This window comes from Aythya marila, assembly GCF_965140915.1.
Source record: "Aythya marila genome assembly, chromosome: 15".
In the NCBI taxonomy this organism is placed as follows: domain Eukaryota; kingdom Metazoa; phylum Chordata; class Aves; order Anseriformes; family Anatidae; genus Aythya; species Aythya marila.
The window spans coordinates 9,969,938-9,983,427 of NC_139056.1; the positions used below are offsets into that span (position 1 = coordinate 9,969,938).

A 13,490-nucleotide genomic window follows, 5' to 3' on the forward strand; every position below is an offset into this window, starting at 1 on the left:
AGAATAAAGAATAGAGCTGTTTGTGTTTAACTGACCTCAGCTTTAGTTGATATTTGTGAGACTGGGATCTGGTGAAAAGTTTTGAATGAAATTCAGTCCTAAACAGAGCTCTCTACGACTGAAGTAATGCTAAGACTTGAAATTTTGTTGGTGTCTAGAACTTCTCAAAGCAAATAGTTATATAAATGTGTGTGTATTTACCCCCCACTCTTGTAGAGGGCCCCTGATATGCAGTCATGTTGGCATGTGTAGCATACTCAGAATACAGTGAAGCATTATTCACAAGATTTTCTTGTTAATTTGCCAAGGAATCTGCTCAGACAATTCTACGTGGCACAGAGGAAAAATGTGGCAGCAGCCGGGTGAGGACAATTTCTGGTAGTCGGCCTCCTCTGCTGTCCCGCCTGTCTGAAAACTCTGGAGATGAGAGCATGAGCGATGTGGCATTTGACTCTCTACCCTGCTCTCCTTCTTCAGCAACACCTCACAGCCAAAAGATGGACATGCTTCGTGAGTGAGCCTCATATGTAACTTGGGAGTTCCAGAATGTTTGGCGGTGACTTGTTTAATTACACAGGTTTTAAATACTCAGCATGTTGTATTTAATCAGGTACTTCTGTGTAGCTAACTAATGTTTTTGTATCTTTGGGATGCTTTTGTAAAATAACTAATAAAAGTAAGATGATGGTATCTAGAGCTTTCTCATCAAGCATGTTATCCTTAAAATAAGATGTATGTATTTTTGTTCCTAGATTGGCCAGTGTTTAATGAAGTAGATAACTTGGTTCACAAAGACTATGATCAGCTTGATAACCAAAGGGTAAGTGTCTTTCCATCAGAAAATGAGATTGCAGTTCCTTAATGAATGTCTCTTTGAAGGATGGCTGGAAGGCTTTGTTCAGAAAGAGCATGTGAAGGCTGTCACCCTGCTTTCAGTGCTGCAGGTCACATTACCTGCATGGCTTTGCTAGTTTTTAATAATGGAAGAACACTTTATTTTAAAATAATTGTCTATCTGTTTTTTTCTCCAGAAATTTACTTGCATCTGGTTTATTTTCACAGATAATTAGTGTGTACCTATTCCCCTGCCTGCATGTTGTGTCTTGGGCACTTTTGCCAGCTGATATAATATGAAGGCTAAACAGAATCCCCATTGATTAGGTCTCTGCAAATATTTGTACTGTGGGATGTTAGAGAACCTCAACTGAGGAGACCGCAATATGTCTGCGATAATCCCTTTACAAAGAGATTTTTCCCTACTGCAGGGCACCAATACCAGGGGCTGTCCATTAATTGTTTTATTTTTTAACTGCCTAGGACTGAAAACAACATTAAATGGACTCTGGGTTTGATCAAGTATGCAAGTCTTTGATTATTTTTTTTATGTATCTAAGAAGGAACATGAACTTGGACAGTGCCTTCTGGATCATTACGTACCATTCTGCCTGTCAGCACAACATACAATCCTTTTCATCCAGTATCCCAACATACCTCATTGAACCTAGCAGAAGTTTTGCTCTCTGGGAAGCATCAAGCTGAGATCTTTGCAAAGGGCAGTCCTAATTCTGCAATGCTTTCTTTTCATTTTCTGTAGGATTTTGAAAATGGTGGAGACAGTGGATATCCTAGTGAAAAAAGAAGTGAGTTAGAAGATCTGGATCATAGAGATAGGGTAAGAACCTGACTGTGGATTTAACAGAATTGGGCCTTCTGTTCGTACTTGAAGTGATTCCACAGAAGAATCTCATTTTTATCCCTTTTGATCTAGACTTTGTAAATGGAAAAAGCAGTTGGAAAGAAACTCCCACACATTGCAAAATTACTTATTCTTCTTGGGAATGTTAATGACACTTTTATAGGAAAAACACTGTTTGTAATGGGGACTTTAATTTTAAACATTACATTTGATTGAATGTTGTATGTTTATGGTTTTTTTAAAGTGTTCTGTATTGCATTTGAGCAACATTGATTAGTAGCCAGCTTCTTGTCATATTGAATCCATGAATATGACCTGTTTTCAGACACGCTTAACCTCTCTACTTTCTATGACGTTACATGATTTGAGGTTAATGAACAGAACTTAATGTTGTTCTCAGTTAATAACATTCACCTTCAGAATTCCTGGGGCTTAGTTGGTTACTCGTTTAAAGTAAAAACTTCAAGATATGTTTCTTTACCTGAATACCTTAACTAGATGTTTAATTTGTAGATAGGAAAGAGAGTATTGCTTCCAAGGATAACACCTTTTGTCACGTTTGAGTTGGCAAGGTATTTGTCATGGAATATATAGTTTACAGGATTAAAGCCTGGTTATGCCATATTCTGTACTGTTTCAGCATGTTCCTTTTTATATTATAATACCACCGAGAGAAGAAAATCCATTGGAAACTATTTTGATCATTGTCTCCATTATTTTTGCTGGATGGGAGTAGTCTAGAAGGGTAACTGGCACGCATCAGTTGCTGTAAATTAAATGATGCAAATCTTTACATTAACATAGGGCCATTCAAACAACAACCGAAGACATGAATCTGATGAAGACAGTTTGGGAAGCTCTGCAAGGGTAAATAAAGCAGAAATGTTCATAGACAATGAGTTTACCACTCAGATTGTCCTTTGTTCCACTCATCTGCTGTCTAATATTACATCACTAAATCAGATGTCAATTTTCCTTCCTTTTCAGTTGCAGAATGTCTGTTTATAACAACTAACCACTCTACATTCTTTCCTTGTTTGTTTTTGCCTTTATTTTTCCATTAAAGGAAAACTATGAATAAATTGTCACCTCTGTAATTGGTCCCTAATATAAATTAGGAATTCTGCCTGGGTTTCCCACTTGAAATTGTAGTTCTACGGATTTTTTTCTGCCTAACTAGATATTTAATTTCTGCACTTTATTTTTTCAGCTTGTTTTATACATGGTTGGACAAGACTTTCAAAACCTGCAGTATTTGAAATATGTGACAATGGCTCTCTACACTGTATATCTAACCAAGCTAGAAAAACAGACATCTATGATCTTGCAAAATACAGCTTCTGTGATAATTAGTTTCTGTGGCTATAAACTTGAGCAATTCTGTTTTGCAAGGAAAGGGGGGGGGGGGAAGTTTTGACAGCAATGGATAATTTAATCAGATATTATTTTACAAATTTCCTTGTAGTGGTTTATGTATTGTGGTTTCAGGAAACGGAAACAGCTTTAACAGGCTGAATTTCTGTGTCAGTAGTTTTCCCTATTGTGTTTTCATGTGTACATCCAATGGCTTGCTTTCAGATAGGATTTTTTTTTTCTTTTTGGCTAGTACTTCTCATCCACCCATGAGGTTGAAAAGTTGTTTGATCTTGTTTGTGTTGGTCATTCTGAGAAACATCAATACATGTACATGTATCTGCCTATCATCTTGTGTATAGTTACTTTTCATTCTTCTAGAATTGTTGAATGCAAGCAGCATTTAAAGTATTTTTAACTGAAATTCTGACCAGAAAAGTATGGGTTTAATTTCTTGTGCATGGGAAACTTTAGTGCTTGCAGTGTGATTATCCAGGTACTTATTTTTGTAAGTACCTATTTCCTGATTCATAATTTAAAGGTGCTACTTTGCTTAGCTGCTGTCATTTAAGGAAGATACTTGTTGTTGTAGTGTGCCTCACTGTGTTTTTTCTTTGAAGAAACACAAACGCTTATTCAGCTGCTAACGTGACTTCTGAAAGCCGTATCTTAAATGACAGCATTTACTAATAAATGACAGTATTAATGTGGGCTTTGATTTCTGGATGGTAATCCTTTTGAATAATATAGAATTTTAAATTTTGGAATAGAAATAATAGTATATTGCATGTTTCAGATCAGTGTGGAGAAATGGAATCTCTACAATTCTTCCCGAGTCCACATCCACAGACCATCCTGTGTCGCTCAAGAAATTCAGAGGCTTAATGCTCTAGAACTTGAAAAGAAAATTGGGAAGTCAATCCTTGGGAAGGTAGGATGGGTCTAGTAATTCTGTTCTTTCCAGATGGAAAAAAGAGATCTTGTATTTATTACTTATTACAGGTGCTTCACTGCATGAATTAATTGTGCAGGTGAAAATAAATAACAAGTGTATAGCTTTCTGTCACCTAATCATATTTTATAAAGCAGTTCTAAGCTCAGGAACCCATGTGTTCCATCTGCTTTTGGACTTCCAATATCTGGGCTCCTTTGGTAAGGATCCTGCTGTTGATTCTGCAGTGACACACAGAACTAGATTTAAGTAGTCACCTCAGAGAAGTACTTTGTGCCTAGGTGAAGTATAGGCACAGGGCTTTTGAAGAATCAGATCTGTACTTAGTATTTGTGTATCTTTCCTGTACTATTGCATTCTAGGTTCACCTGGCCATGGTTCGCTACCATGAGGCTGGACGTTTCTGTGAGAAAGACAAAGAATGGGATCAGGAGTCAGCTCTGTTTCACCTGGAGCATGCTGCAGACTGTGGGGAGCTGGAAGCCATTGTTGGGTTAGGACTCATGTGCTCTCAGCTGCCACATCACATTCTTTCTGAGGTTACTCTGGAGGTAAGCAATAAAGATGAAAGGGAAAAAAAAAAAAACAATCCACAATTGTGTTCCCCTGGAAAATGAATATAAAAATAGGAGGAAACTGAGATAAAACAAAAACCACGGTTAGGTGTTCTGTAGTCTCTTCAGAGAAAATAGGTGACTTTGTAGTTAAGGACTTAGATAAAGAACTAAAAATGCTGCTTGTTCATAATTTTGTGAGCAAGTCACTACATACCTTTTAGGAAACATTTTGAAGTGATCTTTACTAATCAGCTCCTCAGCAGTTCATGGCTGGGTCTGTTTCTGAGACATTAAACACTTGCAAACATTACCGATATGCGTTTAGTGTTAGAGGAAGGGATGACTTTACTCAGCATGTATTCTAGAGGTTTTGTCTCTTTGACTAGGACACAAAAGAGAATAGAAAAAAAGGATTTGACTACTTGCTGAGAGCAGCAGAAGCTGGAGACCGCCCTTCCATGATCCTGGTAGCAAGAGCATATGATACGGGTGTAAATCTTGGTTCAGACAGGTACTGTGCGCAACTGAGTAACTTAACTTATATAATTGCTACATACCTTCCTTTCACATGAAGAGCTGTTATGTCATAATGCTGTGGAACAGTATTTTGGAGTAACTTCAAACTTAACCCAGGTATGAATAAAAAAAAAAAAAGGGTTTAGGCTATGATACATCAACACAGAAAGAAAATCAGAGACCTATTTCTGCTACTGGGCATCCATATTTTGTCCACTTACATGCTTGATTTCAGCCCTCATACCAAAAGTTCCCTATGATGAACGGTTTTCTTTGCTCTAAAGTTGGTGCTAAAACTCTCTTGATTTCAGTGGGAGTTGCGTAACTGAAGATCTTAGAGTCGGGGGGAAATGAACACAAGGTTCTCCTGGAGAAATAGTACCTTAAAAATAAGTAAAAAATATTTACAACTGCCATGTCTCCTCCTTAGTGATTTTTTTAAAAGCTGTTTTTAAAAAGTGGTCTGTTTTTTTTTTCCTAATTAAATTGTGAAAGAACCCATAGAACAGGAAAAATAAGTCATAAACTGACCATAGTCAAGATGCAGTCACATAAATGAAGTATTTGTCACTGTTAGTCTTCCATTCCTTCGCATAATAAAAGTAGAAATGGAAATTTGACAGGAGCATTGTCTTAAAACAAAGGATATTACTTTCAACTAAGTATGATTTTAAGTTTTATGAAGTCTAAAAATGCACTTACATCAGTAAGTCTCTCTTAGTTTAGCCAGCACTCCTATCTTGATAGGAGGGTTAGGAGCAGCACTTTGACTAACAGGTAGATCATAGTTTGCCAAAAGGCTACACAATATATGAGTTTGATTTTTTTAGCCTTTTAGATGAGTCTTTAAAAAATGGATAAATATTAATTGCCTTAAGTACAAATATAACAAGTTAGGATAGCGATTTTTTTGCTTTTGTATTGTAGCATGTGTTTGTTATTTACTTGTTTTCTGTTTTGCACAACAGTGAACCTCTTGGCAATAGTGAGATTCAAAATAATGTGACGTTTCTCATTGAAGTGCACTGAGTATTTTCAGTGTAAAAGTAGCTATTTTTAAAGTATGAAACAAATTCTGTGACTTCAGTTTATTTCTGAATCAGTTATCTTCACAAACAGAAATGCCAGACCTGAAGCATGTAATTAATAATGAAAGTTCGTGTAGGAGTTCATCGAGAAACTTCATATAATTTCTCATCTGTTATTACTGCACAAAGTGACCCCATTCTCACTTGGCATAGTGACCATAGTGACCGCTAAAGACTCTGAGAATCTAGTGCAAAATGGAATTCTTAATCTCCAGTGCAAAGTGCATTTGTTTCTTAAGGTAATTGTCTTCTATATAATTTTTAACTTCAGAGCACAGGATTGGAAGGAGGCGCTGTACTGGTACAATGCTGCCCTGAACATGACTGACTATGATGAGGGAGGTGAATATGATGGTACTCAAGACGAACCCCGGTATCTGCTCCTGGCCAGGGAAGCAGAGATGTTGATGACAGGAGGGTTCCACTTGGATAAGGATCCACAGAGATCAGGCAAGTGTGCATTTTTTTCTGTAATTAGTAATCCCACTTTTCCTTCTCCCCCAGGAGGTACCCCAAAAATAAATTTCCTAATTCAGCTGCTACAAAATGTAGAGAGGGTCAGTACCCTTGGATTTGTAGGTGGAGCTGCAATGGCACTGGGTTGATATAAGGCTGAAAATGGTGAAAAAAGATTTTGCTGATGACAGGGTAGTGGGTGGTGCCTGGTCTAATCGTGTGACATGCTGAGTGGCTAGCAAGCACTTTCACTGCCTGTGAAGCCACAGAACTGCAGGTTGCTGCTTGTATTTTGAGTTGCACCCATAACTTCCAGGTCTTACATAGCATTGTCTTATTGTATAAATCTATATGTCAGGCATCTAAGTTTTTATGATCTTGTTGGGGGCTCCCATGGGTCAGGCATGTTTATGATCCTCGTAAATATATTGAAGAGCCATCAGCAGCCAGGCATGTAACTCTGAACGTAGAGGGAAAGACAGACTCCCAGCTGGTGTAACTCTGCTGGCAGTAGAATACACAGCGGCACTCAGATCTGGCTGTGTAGTTTGACCTCAGTTTCTCTTTTTGTCCTTTAATTGCTTCAGGATAAACAGATGGTTTTACTTTACCATGTCAACATGACTTGATGCTGTTTCCGCTTCTAGGTGAGCTCTACACAGAAGCAGCAGAAGCAGCAATGGAAGCTATGAAGGGCAGACTGGCAAATCAGTACTACCAAAAAGCAGAAGAGGCTTGGGCGATGATGGAAGAATGACACTGCAATTAGCAGTTCTTGTATATAAATTTTTTTATATACTGTGTTTGCAGCTAAAAAGATATATTTTTATGTGGCGTTACCAGTTTATTTTTTGTATTTTAGTTTTCTAATTTTCTGAGGGTGGAAATCCAAATGTAGGCAGTATGTAGGGTACCATAGTGCACTTCTGTCAGTGTTTTAAAGCTGTAATGCAGACACACTTGACCTTTACATATATATATATATAAAATATATATATATATATATATATATATATATATATATATATATATATGAACTGTTAGAACTGAGTGGCCTGAATTATGTCATTTCTTGTTTGCTTTGGGAGAAGTGAAGCTGATGTCTACTTGGGTTTCACATGTCCTGCTTTTCACATAGTAAATGATCAGTATGTTTGCATTTTTCTTCTTGCCACACACAGAATATTTCATTTTTTCCTAGATTCACAGCATTTCTTCATTTTTGGTGTATCTCACCAAATTTGCATGTGGATATAGATTTTCAATTTAAGCATGCCAAGCATGCAGCTACTCTTAATAAGTAGTCCCACTTTATCAATAAGCACTGTTTCCTTCTCAAAGTAATTCCAGATAGAATCCATATGCTTTGGAGAGGAGGAGGGGGAAAAAAAAAAAAGCTTCAGATTAGCAGTGAGGCTCTTCTGGGTACAATACGTGTGATTACCAGCATTGCGTATTTTCAGAAAATCACTAATATTTCTGATGAGGTGAGGAATCCAGCTACCTCTCTCATTTTTACATTTTGTACCATATAATAACCTTATTGTGTAGAATTCTACTGATCTCATACGGTATTTGCCCAGTGATGTACAATAACAAGATCTATAATATATTAGTAATGTGTAGTTATTTTTACAGTGACATCTCAATTTTCAGCAAAACTAAGAAGTTTCACTTGAAATGCTGGGAAGTGTGTTCTCATTTTCAGAGGGACATTTGAAAAACTTAGGGGATGTTGATTCAGCCATTATTATAGAAGATAATTTATCTGGTTTAAATGGCTTTGTGTGTTTTATCTGCTGTCTTATGATTCATGAAGTAACTTCACATGATACTTCATGATAGATTTGAGCTGATTGATGAAGGATATACACGTAGCTTTACAAATGTCCAGATTACGCTGGGTAATTTATTAAATACTACCATACATTACAAAGCTTATTCTCTGTGGAATTAGTGTTTGGGAGTTTTCATCTGAATTTTAGCATCTTCTACAGTTTACAACTAAGCGTCCTAAAAGACAGTTCTGTTCTTCAGAAGAGACTGAGGATGGTTTAATGGTTTTAAATGTCAGTTACAGAAAATTACTGATTTTAAGGAGAAAACATTATCCCCAAACACTTGAAATTTTGTATCCTGTTTGCATAATCTGAAAAGAGTAATGTAAGGACAAATACATGGTGGTGGTTGACTTATCATGGCACAGATATAAATCTCTTCCAGCTCCAGTATTTTATTCCAAAGCCACAGTGCCATCTGTACAGAGGACATAGCAGCTCTTCCTATTTCTTCATCTTGGTTAAGTTGTTTTAGTTGTTGCAGGAGATTATGATGGAGGCTTCATGCTGCCTTGGCCCTACGGTCTCCTGAGGATGTTGACTGGGATGAATAAAGGGCAGCTCTTATGAAGTGCTGAGTATCTGCAATATTTAGCCAGTCTCATTTTAGCACAGCTTTTAAGAGTATGTGTAAAAATAAACAAGCTGCTAGATGATGTAGTTGATTTCAGTGTGGTTCCTTGCATTCACCTACAAGGACTATTTCTTGTAAAATGTAGAAACTGCTCAAGAAACAGAAATTGTTTCTTCCTTTCCTTTGTGACTGTCCCTGCCACTGGGCCCAAAGTTGCACTCCCCATTTACTCTTTCTGACAAGTGGATCTTAAATTATTGTTTAAACCATATCTAAGCATGATATTAGTAACAACTGTCGCTGTCTGAAAGAGAGATGCTGGTGGTAAAGGAATTGAGATGGAAAGACTTGAATCTCTTGCAGGAGAGAAGGATCCTTGGATTTTGTACTCCTGAGCAACCACGAAGCAGTTGCAGCCATTAGAGTGTCCTTGGAGCAGCCACATCTTCTTGCCATAAAATGTAGGGAGTGCGGGAAATAAGTGCTTAGAGTTTTTTTTTGTTTTTATTTGTTTTAGGGAGAGTGCCTGATTCTGTGAGGGTACCAGGTGAAGCTCTTCACCTACTAAATGACAGATTGTCCTAAGTTGAGTTTAGGTAGGTATTGGTAGGTACTAAAATAACCAAATTCTTTGGACATAATATGCTGAAGTTGGGCTGGAGTTAGTAGGATCACAAGTTGGTTGGATGCTTTAAGTGCCTATCCAGAGTTCTGCTTTAGGTACCTAAAGTCTGTTTTGGATGTGGCCTTTTTGCTCTTTCAGTGCATAGCATTAAATCATCACTTGTCAGTGAAAAGTGAATGTGCCACTCATCTCTGAAGAACAGTTAGTGTTTTGTGCAGAACTGATACAGTGTAGGCATTATAACTAATGCAGACAAAACCTTTTGTTTTCCATGTAAGGTGTTAATGCCAAGTGTTTGAGGTTTTCCTAGAGAAGGAAGCATGTGCAACCCCACCAGCTATGTAGGGAGGAGAGGAGATTGAATGTGACCATCCGAAATATGTAAGTAAAAGACTCTAGAGTATAATTATTGACACTTCTTGACATAGTTTCATTTGTTCAGTTCAGTAGTTGCTAAATTTGCTGACAGTTCTCTGCAGATCTGACATGCAAATGTATACATGTGATTAATACTTTGTTTACAGAGTCCTAAGGCGATATATTATTTAGCTATACAATAAGTAGGACTGTCAATAATTTGAAAATTAAAACTGTTTACAGAAAGATGCACAAGTTGTTTTATGACATTCTTTTGAAGAAAAACTATTTGATAGACTTCTTGAATGATACTGCTATATGCTGTATTTTTAATCTATTCACAATGAATAAATCTGTATTTTTTTAAATGTGAAAATAAATCTGAGGCTTGGCATAATTTACCTGGGTGTAGTATTTCTGAATGTCATTGGGACTGTTGCTTGGGCAAGGACAGCAAGATGGAAGCCTCTGTTTGTATACCAGACTGCATGGTCATTTTGCATATGCAAATACTAATTGCCTGCATCACACTGTTTGTTTTTATTCTGGCTGGTCAATAAAGTTCTCTTTTGTCACTTTTCTCAGTAGAGTTTTAGTCATTGCACATGGGGTGTTTTTGTTTGTTTTAATTTGCCAAAGTTCAATCCTACTATTGCAAGCCTCCAGAAATCCTTTTTTATTTTGTTCTTTTCAATCCCTGTTCTCATTCACTTTCAACACTTGGAGGAATATCTCAGAGGAAATCACCAGATGTGTAACAAGAAAATCGGTGATTTTATCAAGAAAACTAAAAGGTCGATGTGTTGATTTCTTTACATTTGATTACTCCTGCAATGTCTGTAACTAATATAGAATAAAATAATGACTGTAGCACTCACTGGCAGGACTGTTTCAGACACATCTGTATGCTTCCAGTCATTGCTTGGTCCTGAGAAAAAAATGGAAATATTTGGTCTGGGGGATACAAGGTGGGAATTCTTTGTAATGGGTATAATATCTAATGACACTGTCATTTCAGTCTGATTTATTCCCCTTTATGTTCTAGAATAAACTGATACTAGCCCTTTTAAACTGTTAAAACTTCCTGTTGCTTTTTTGTTTTAATTGGGCAGGTGTAATTCATTGTAACTGTATAGTTTAAACAATATGAAATAGTAGATTCTTAAAACAAAAAAGCCCTAGTGGGGCCTCTTCACTCCACTCTTAGTGTCAGTAAGGTAGAAAAATAGTGATACTTGGCATTGCAAGTCTTATGCCTCAGCTGCTGTCTCTGAGAGCTGGAGTGTTTGGCAGGTGGAACAAAGGAAGCAGGGATTGCATCAGTCAGAAATCATGGAGACAACGCTTCCAGCTGAAGAATATAAATAAGAAATGTCTGTTTCCTAATTACTGGTCTGTAGGACTGACTTGAATCTCGCTATTTTCCTCACAGGTGTAATTTCACTTCTGAGAGTAGAGTGGCTGCTAACAGATGAAGGTGTAGTTTAGGTGAGCCAAATCAGGACCTCTCATCTGCATTTTAAAAGGGAGGATTTTGCTTGAGCCTCCAGTTGGATTCTAGGCCAGTGCTTCTGGTGGTGAGTCAGGTTGTTTTCAGGTTTAAGTTGGGGGAAGGGAGGGGGGGCTCATGTGCCTCCCACTCTGGGGGATCTGAACACTTTATGGAGAGCTTGCTATGAGGTCTGGTCCAGAGTCTGGGCATAATGAAAGGGGTGAGTCCTTGTTCTTCTCTAACTCCTGCGTCAGGAAAGCAATATAATGTGGCAGGTAGCTTCGAGTTTTCCAGTAAGTTCACTTTTAGTTTGCAAAAAGTCCCATGATCGTCATCTTAACTGATACAAGTAAAATGACAAAGTTAGTGATCCAGCTTCGGGGGGGACCTGTGCCCTGGTAAGTTTCGGGTATACATATTTCTTCAGTGTTTGAGGGAAGCTTCTCTGCAGCCAAGGCAGATGTTTTAGGGCAGAGGCTGAGCTTGCCTGCAGCAGAGGAGCCAGCACCTCTCTGGGCTGGTGTTGGTACCTCACAAAAGTTTCTGGGGCACCAAGCAGCCCTTCCAAGAACACCCAGGAGCTGTGCTCCTGCCTACAGCCTCTTGCCCCTCCCCCCCCCCCCCCCCCCCAAAAAAAAAAAAAAAAAAAGCTGCATCTCTGGGTGCTGTGCCCCCTGCTGCATAGGGATGTGCTGGAGGACAGCTCGCTCAGGCTCCCTAAACCTGTCTGAATGTGCAAAACCGTAGCAGGGGTGAGGGTCCCCTTCACACCTGTGTGTCCATACCGTCGTTCCACAGTACCTGTAGCAGCTCAGGAAGGTTTTGGCCAGGCAGGGTCAGGCCTGGCAGCCACCTTGAGGGGCGTTACAGGGACACAGGGGCTCTGGGAGCAGCTGGGCCTGCTGGGAGGCAATGAGCTGAGGTGGCCAGGAGCTCTGGGGCAGGGTTATTCCTGGTCTCCTGTTTAAGTGGACTGCTGTAACTACAGAATTAAATTGGGCTGCGTTAGCAGATGCCATCTTACCCTAGACAAGCTGGTATCTTTTCCCAACTGCAGCCCCTTGGGTCTAGTGAAGGGTCAGACCTGTGTAAGTGCCCAAGAACCTGCCTCAGGCACCTTGCTGGGGCCCGGGGCCTGCTCGGCCTGCTGCCGGGGCATTGTGCGGGCTGCGGCAAAGTGGGGGGGAAACATCCTGCTGAGTCTGGGCTTTCACTCTTCAACCGAAGTGGGGTTTGAGCTTTGCAGCAGCACATCCTGACACGTGGCTCTTATGTTGTTTGTTTTTTTTTGTTTTTTTTAGACTTTCAGCCTCCAGCAGTGCCAAGGTGGCAGCGGTGGGGGGTGGCGGCCGGGCCCTCACACCTCTGGGGGGTCGGGACAGGACGGGATGTTGAGGTGGGGATGTAAAAAAAAAATAAATAAATAAAATACATAAGGTTTTTTATTTGTAACGTGGAAATGGTGCGTAGAGGGAGCAGTTGGGCTCCTCCTTTTGGAAATACAGGGGCTGCTAAACGCAAAAAAATTATTTAAGAGAAAGGAAAAAAAAAAAAAAAAAAAAAAGCCCTGCTATGCTGGGTGCGCACTAAAAGCAGCGCCGAAGCAAGCCCCGACATCCCGGTAGCGTGGCCGAGCGGTCTAAGGCGCTGGATTAAGGCTCCAGTCTCTTCGGGGGCGTGGGTTCGAATCCCACCGCTGCCAGCAGCTTTTTGGCGTTATTTTTTTTCCCCGGCCGCGGCCGCCCGCAGCAGCAGCATTGTGGGTAGGAGGAGGGCCGCGGCCCCACGTGCCGCCCGCAGCGGCCCCAACATGGCCGCCGCCTGAGCGCCGCCCGCCCGCCTCGCCTCGCCACCGGGCACCGCCACCGGGCAGCCGGCGGCCCCGCCGCCCGCGCCGGCCCCTCGGCCAGGTAAAGCGGCCGCCGCCGCGTCCCTTCGGCCGGCCCCGGGGCCGTGCGGCTCCTGGAGGGGAGCGGGGGCAGCGCG

General features: G+C 40.0%; 2 protein-coding genes across 6 annotated transcripts in view; both read left to right on the forward strand.

Annotated features, from left to right (window-relative positions):
* The window catches only part of EEF2K (eukaryotic elongation factor 2 kinase), a 32,752-nt gene extending 21,750 nt beyond the window's left edge, over nucleotides 1-11,002 (forward strand). For 2 of the 5 annotated variants that reach the window (XM_082772910.1, XM_082772909.1), the window contains exons 11-19: nucleotides 309-510; nucleotides 753-820; nucleotides 1,595-1,672; nucleotides 2,501-2,563; nucleotides 3,846-3,980; nucleotides 4,364-4,552; nucleotides 4,945-5,069; nucleotides 6,434-6,612; nucleotides 7,266-10,999. In XM_082772910.1, the coding sequence (XP_082629036.1) occupies nucleotides 309-510; nucleotides 753-820; nucleotides 1,595-1,672; nucleotides 2,501-2,563; nucleotides 3,846-3,980; nucleotides 4,364-4,552; nucleotides 4,945-5,069; nucleotides 6,434-6,612; nucleotides 7,266-7,375 (1,149 nt within the window). In that variant the 3' untranslated portion in view covers nucleotides 7,376-10,999. Of the gene's footprint in view, nucleotides 1-308; nucleotides 511-752; nucleotides 821-1,594; nucleotides 1,673-2,500; nucleotides 2,564-3,845; nucleotides 3,981-4,363; nucleotides 4,553-4,944; nucleotides 5,070-6,433; nucleotides 6,613-7,265 lie in introns of all 5 variants that reach the window. The other 3 variants (XM_082772912.1, XM_082772911.1, XM_082772913.1) reach the window with 3 other exon arrangements.
* Nucleotides 11,003-13,303: 2,301 nt separating this feature from the next.
* The window catches only part of POLR3E (RNA polymerase III subunit E), a 29,024-nt gene continuing 28,837 nt past the window's right edge, over nucleotides 13,304-13,490 (forward strand). Inside the window, exon 1 of the mRNA XM_082772278.1 lies at nucleotides 13,304-13,414. The gene's annotated coding sequence lies outside the window, so the exon portion shown is untranslated. The remainder of the gene's footprint in view (nucleotides 13,415-13,490) is intronic.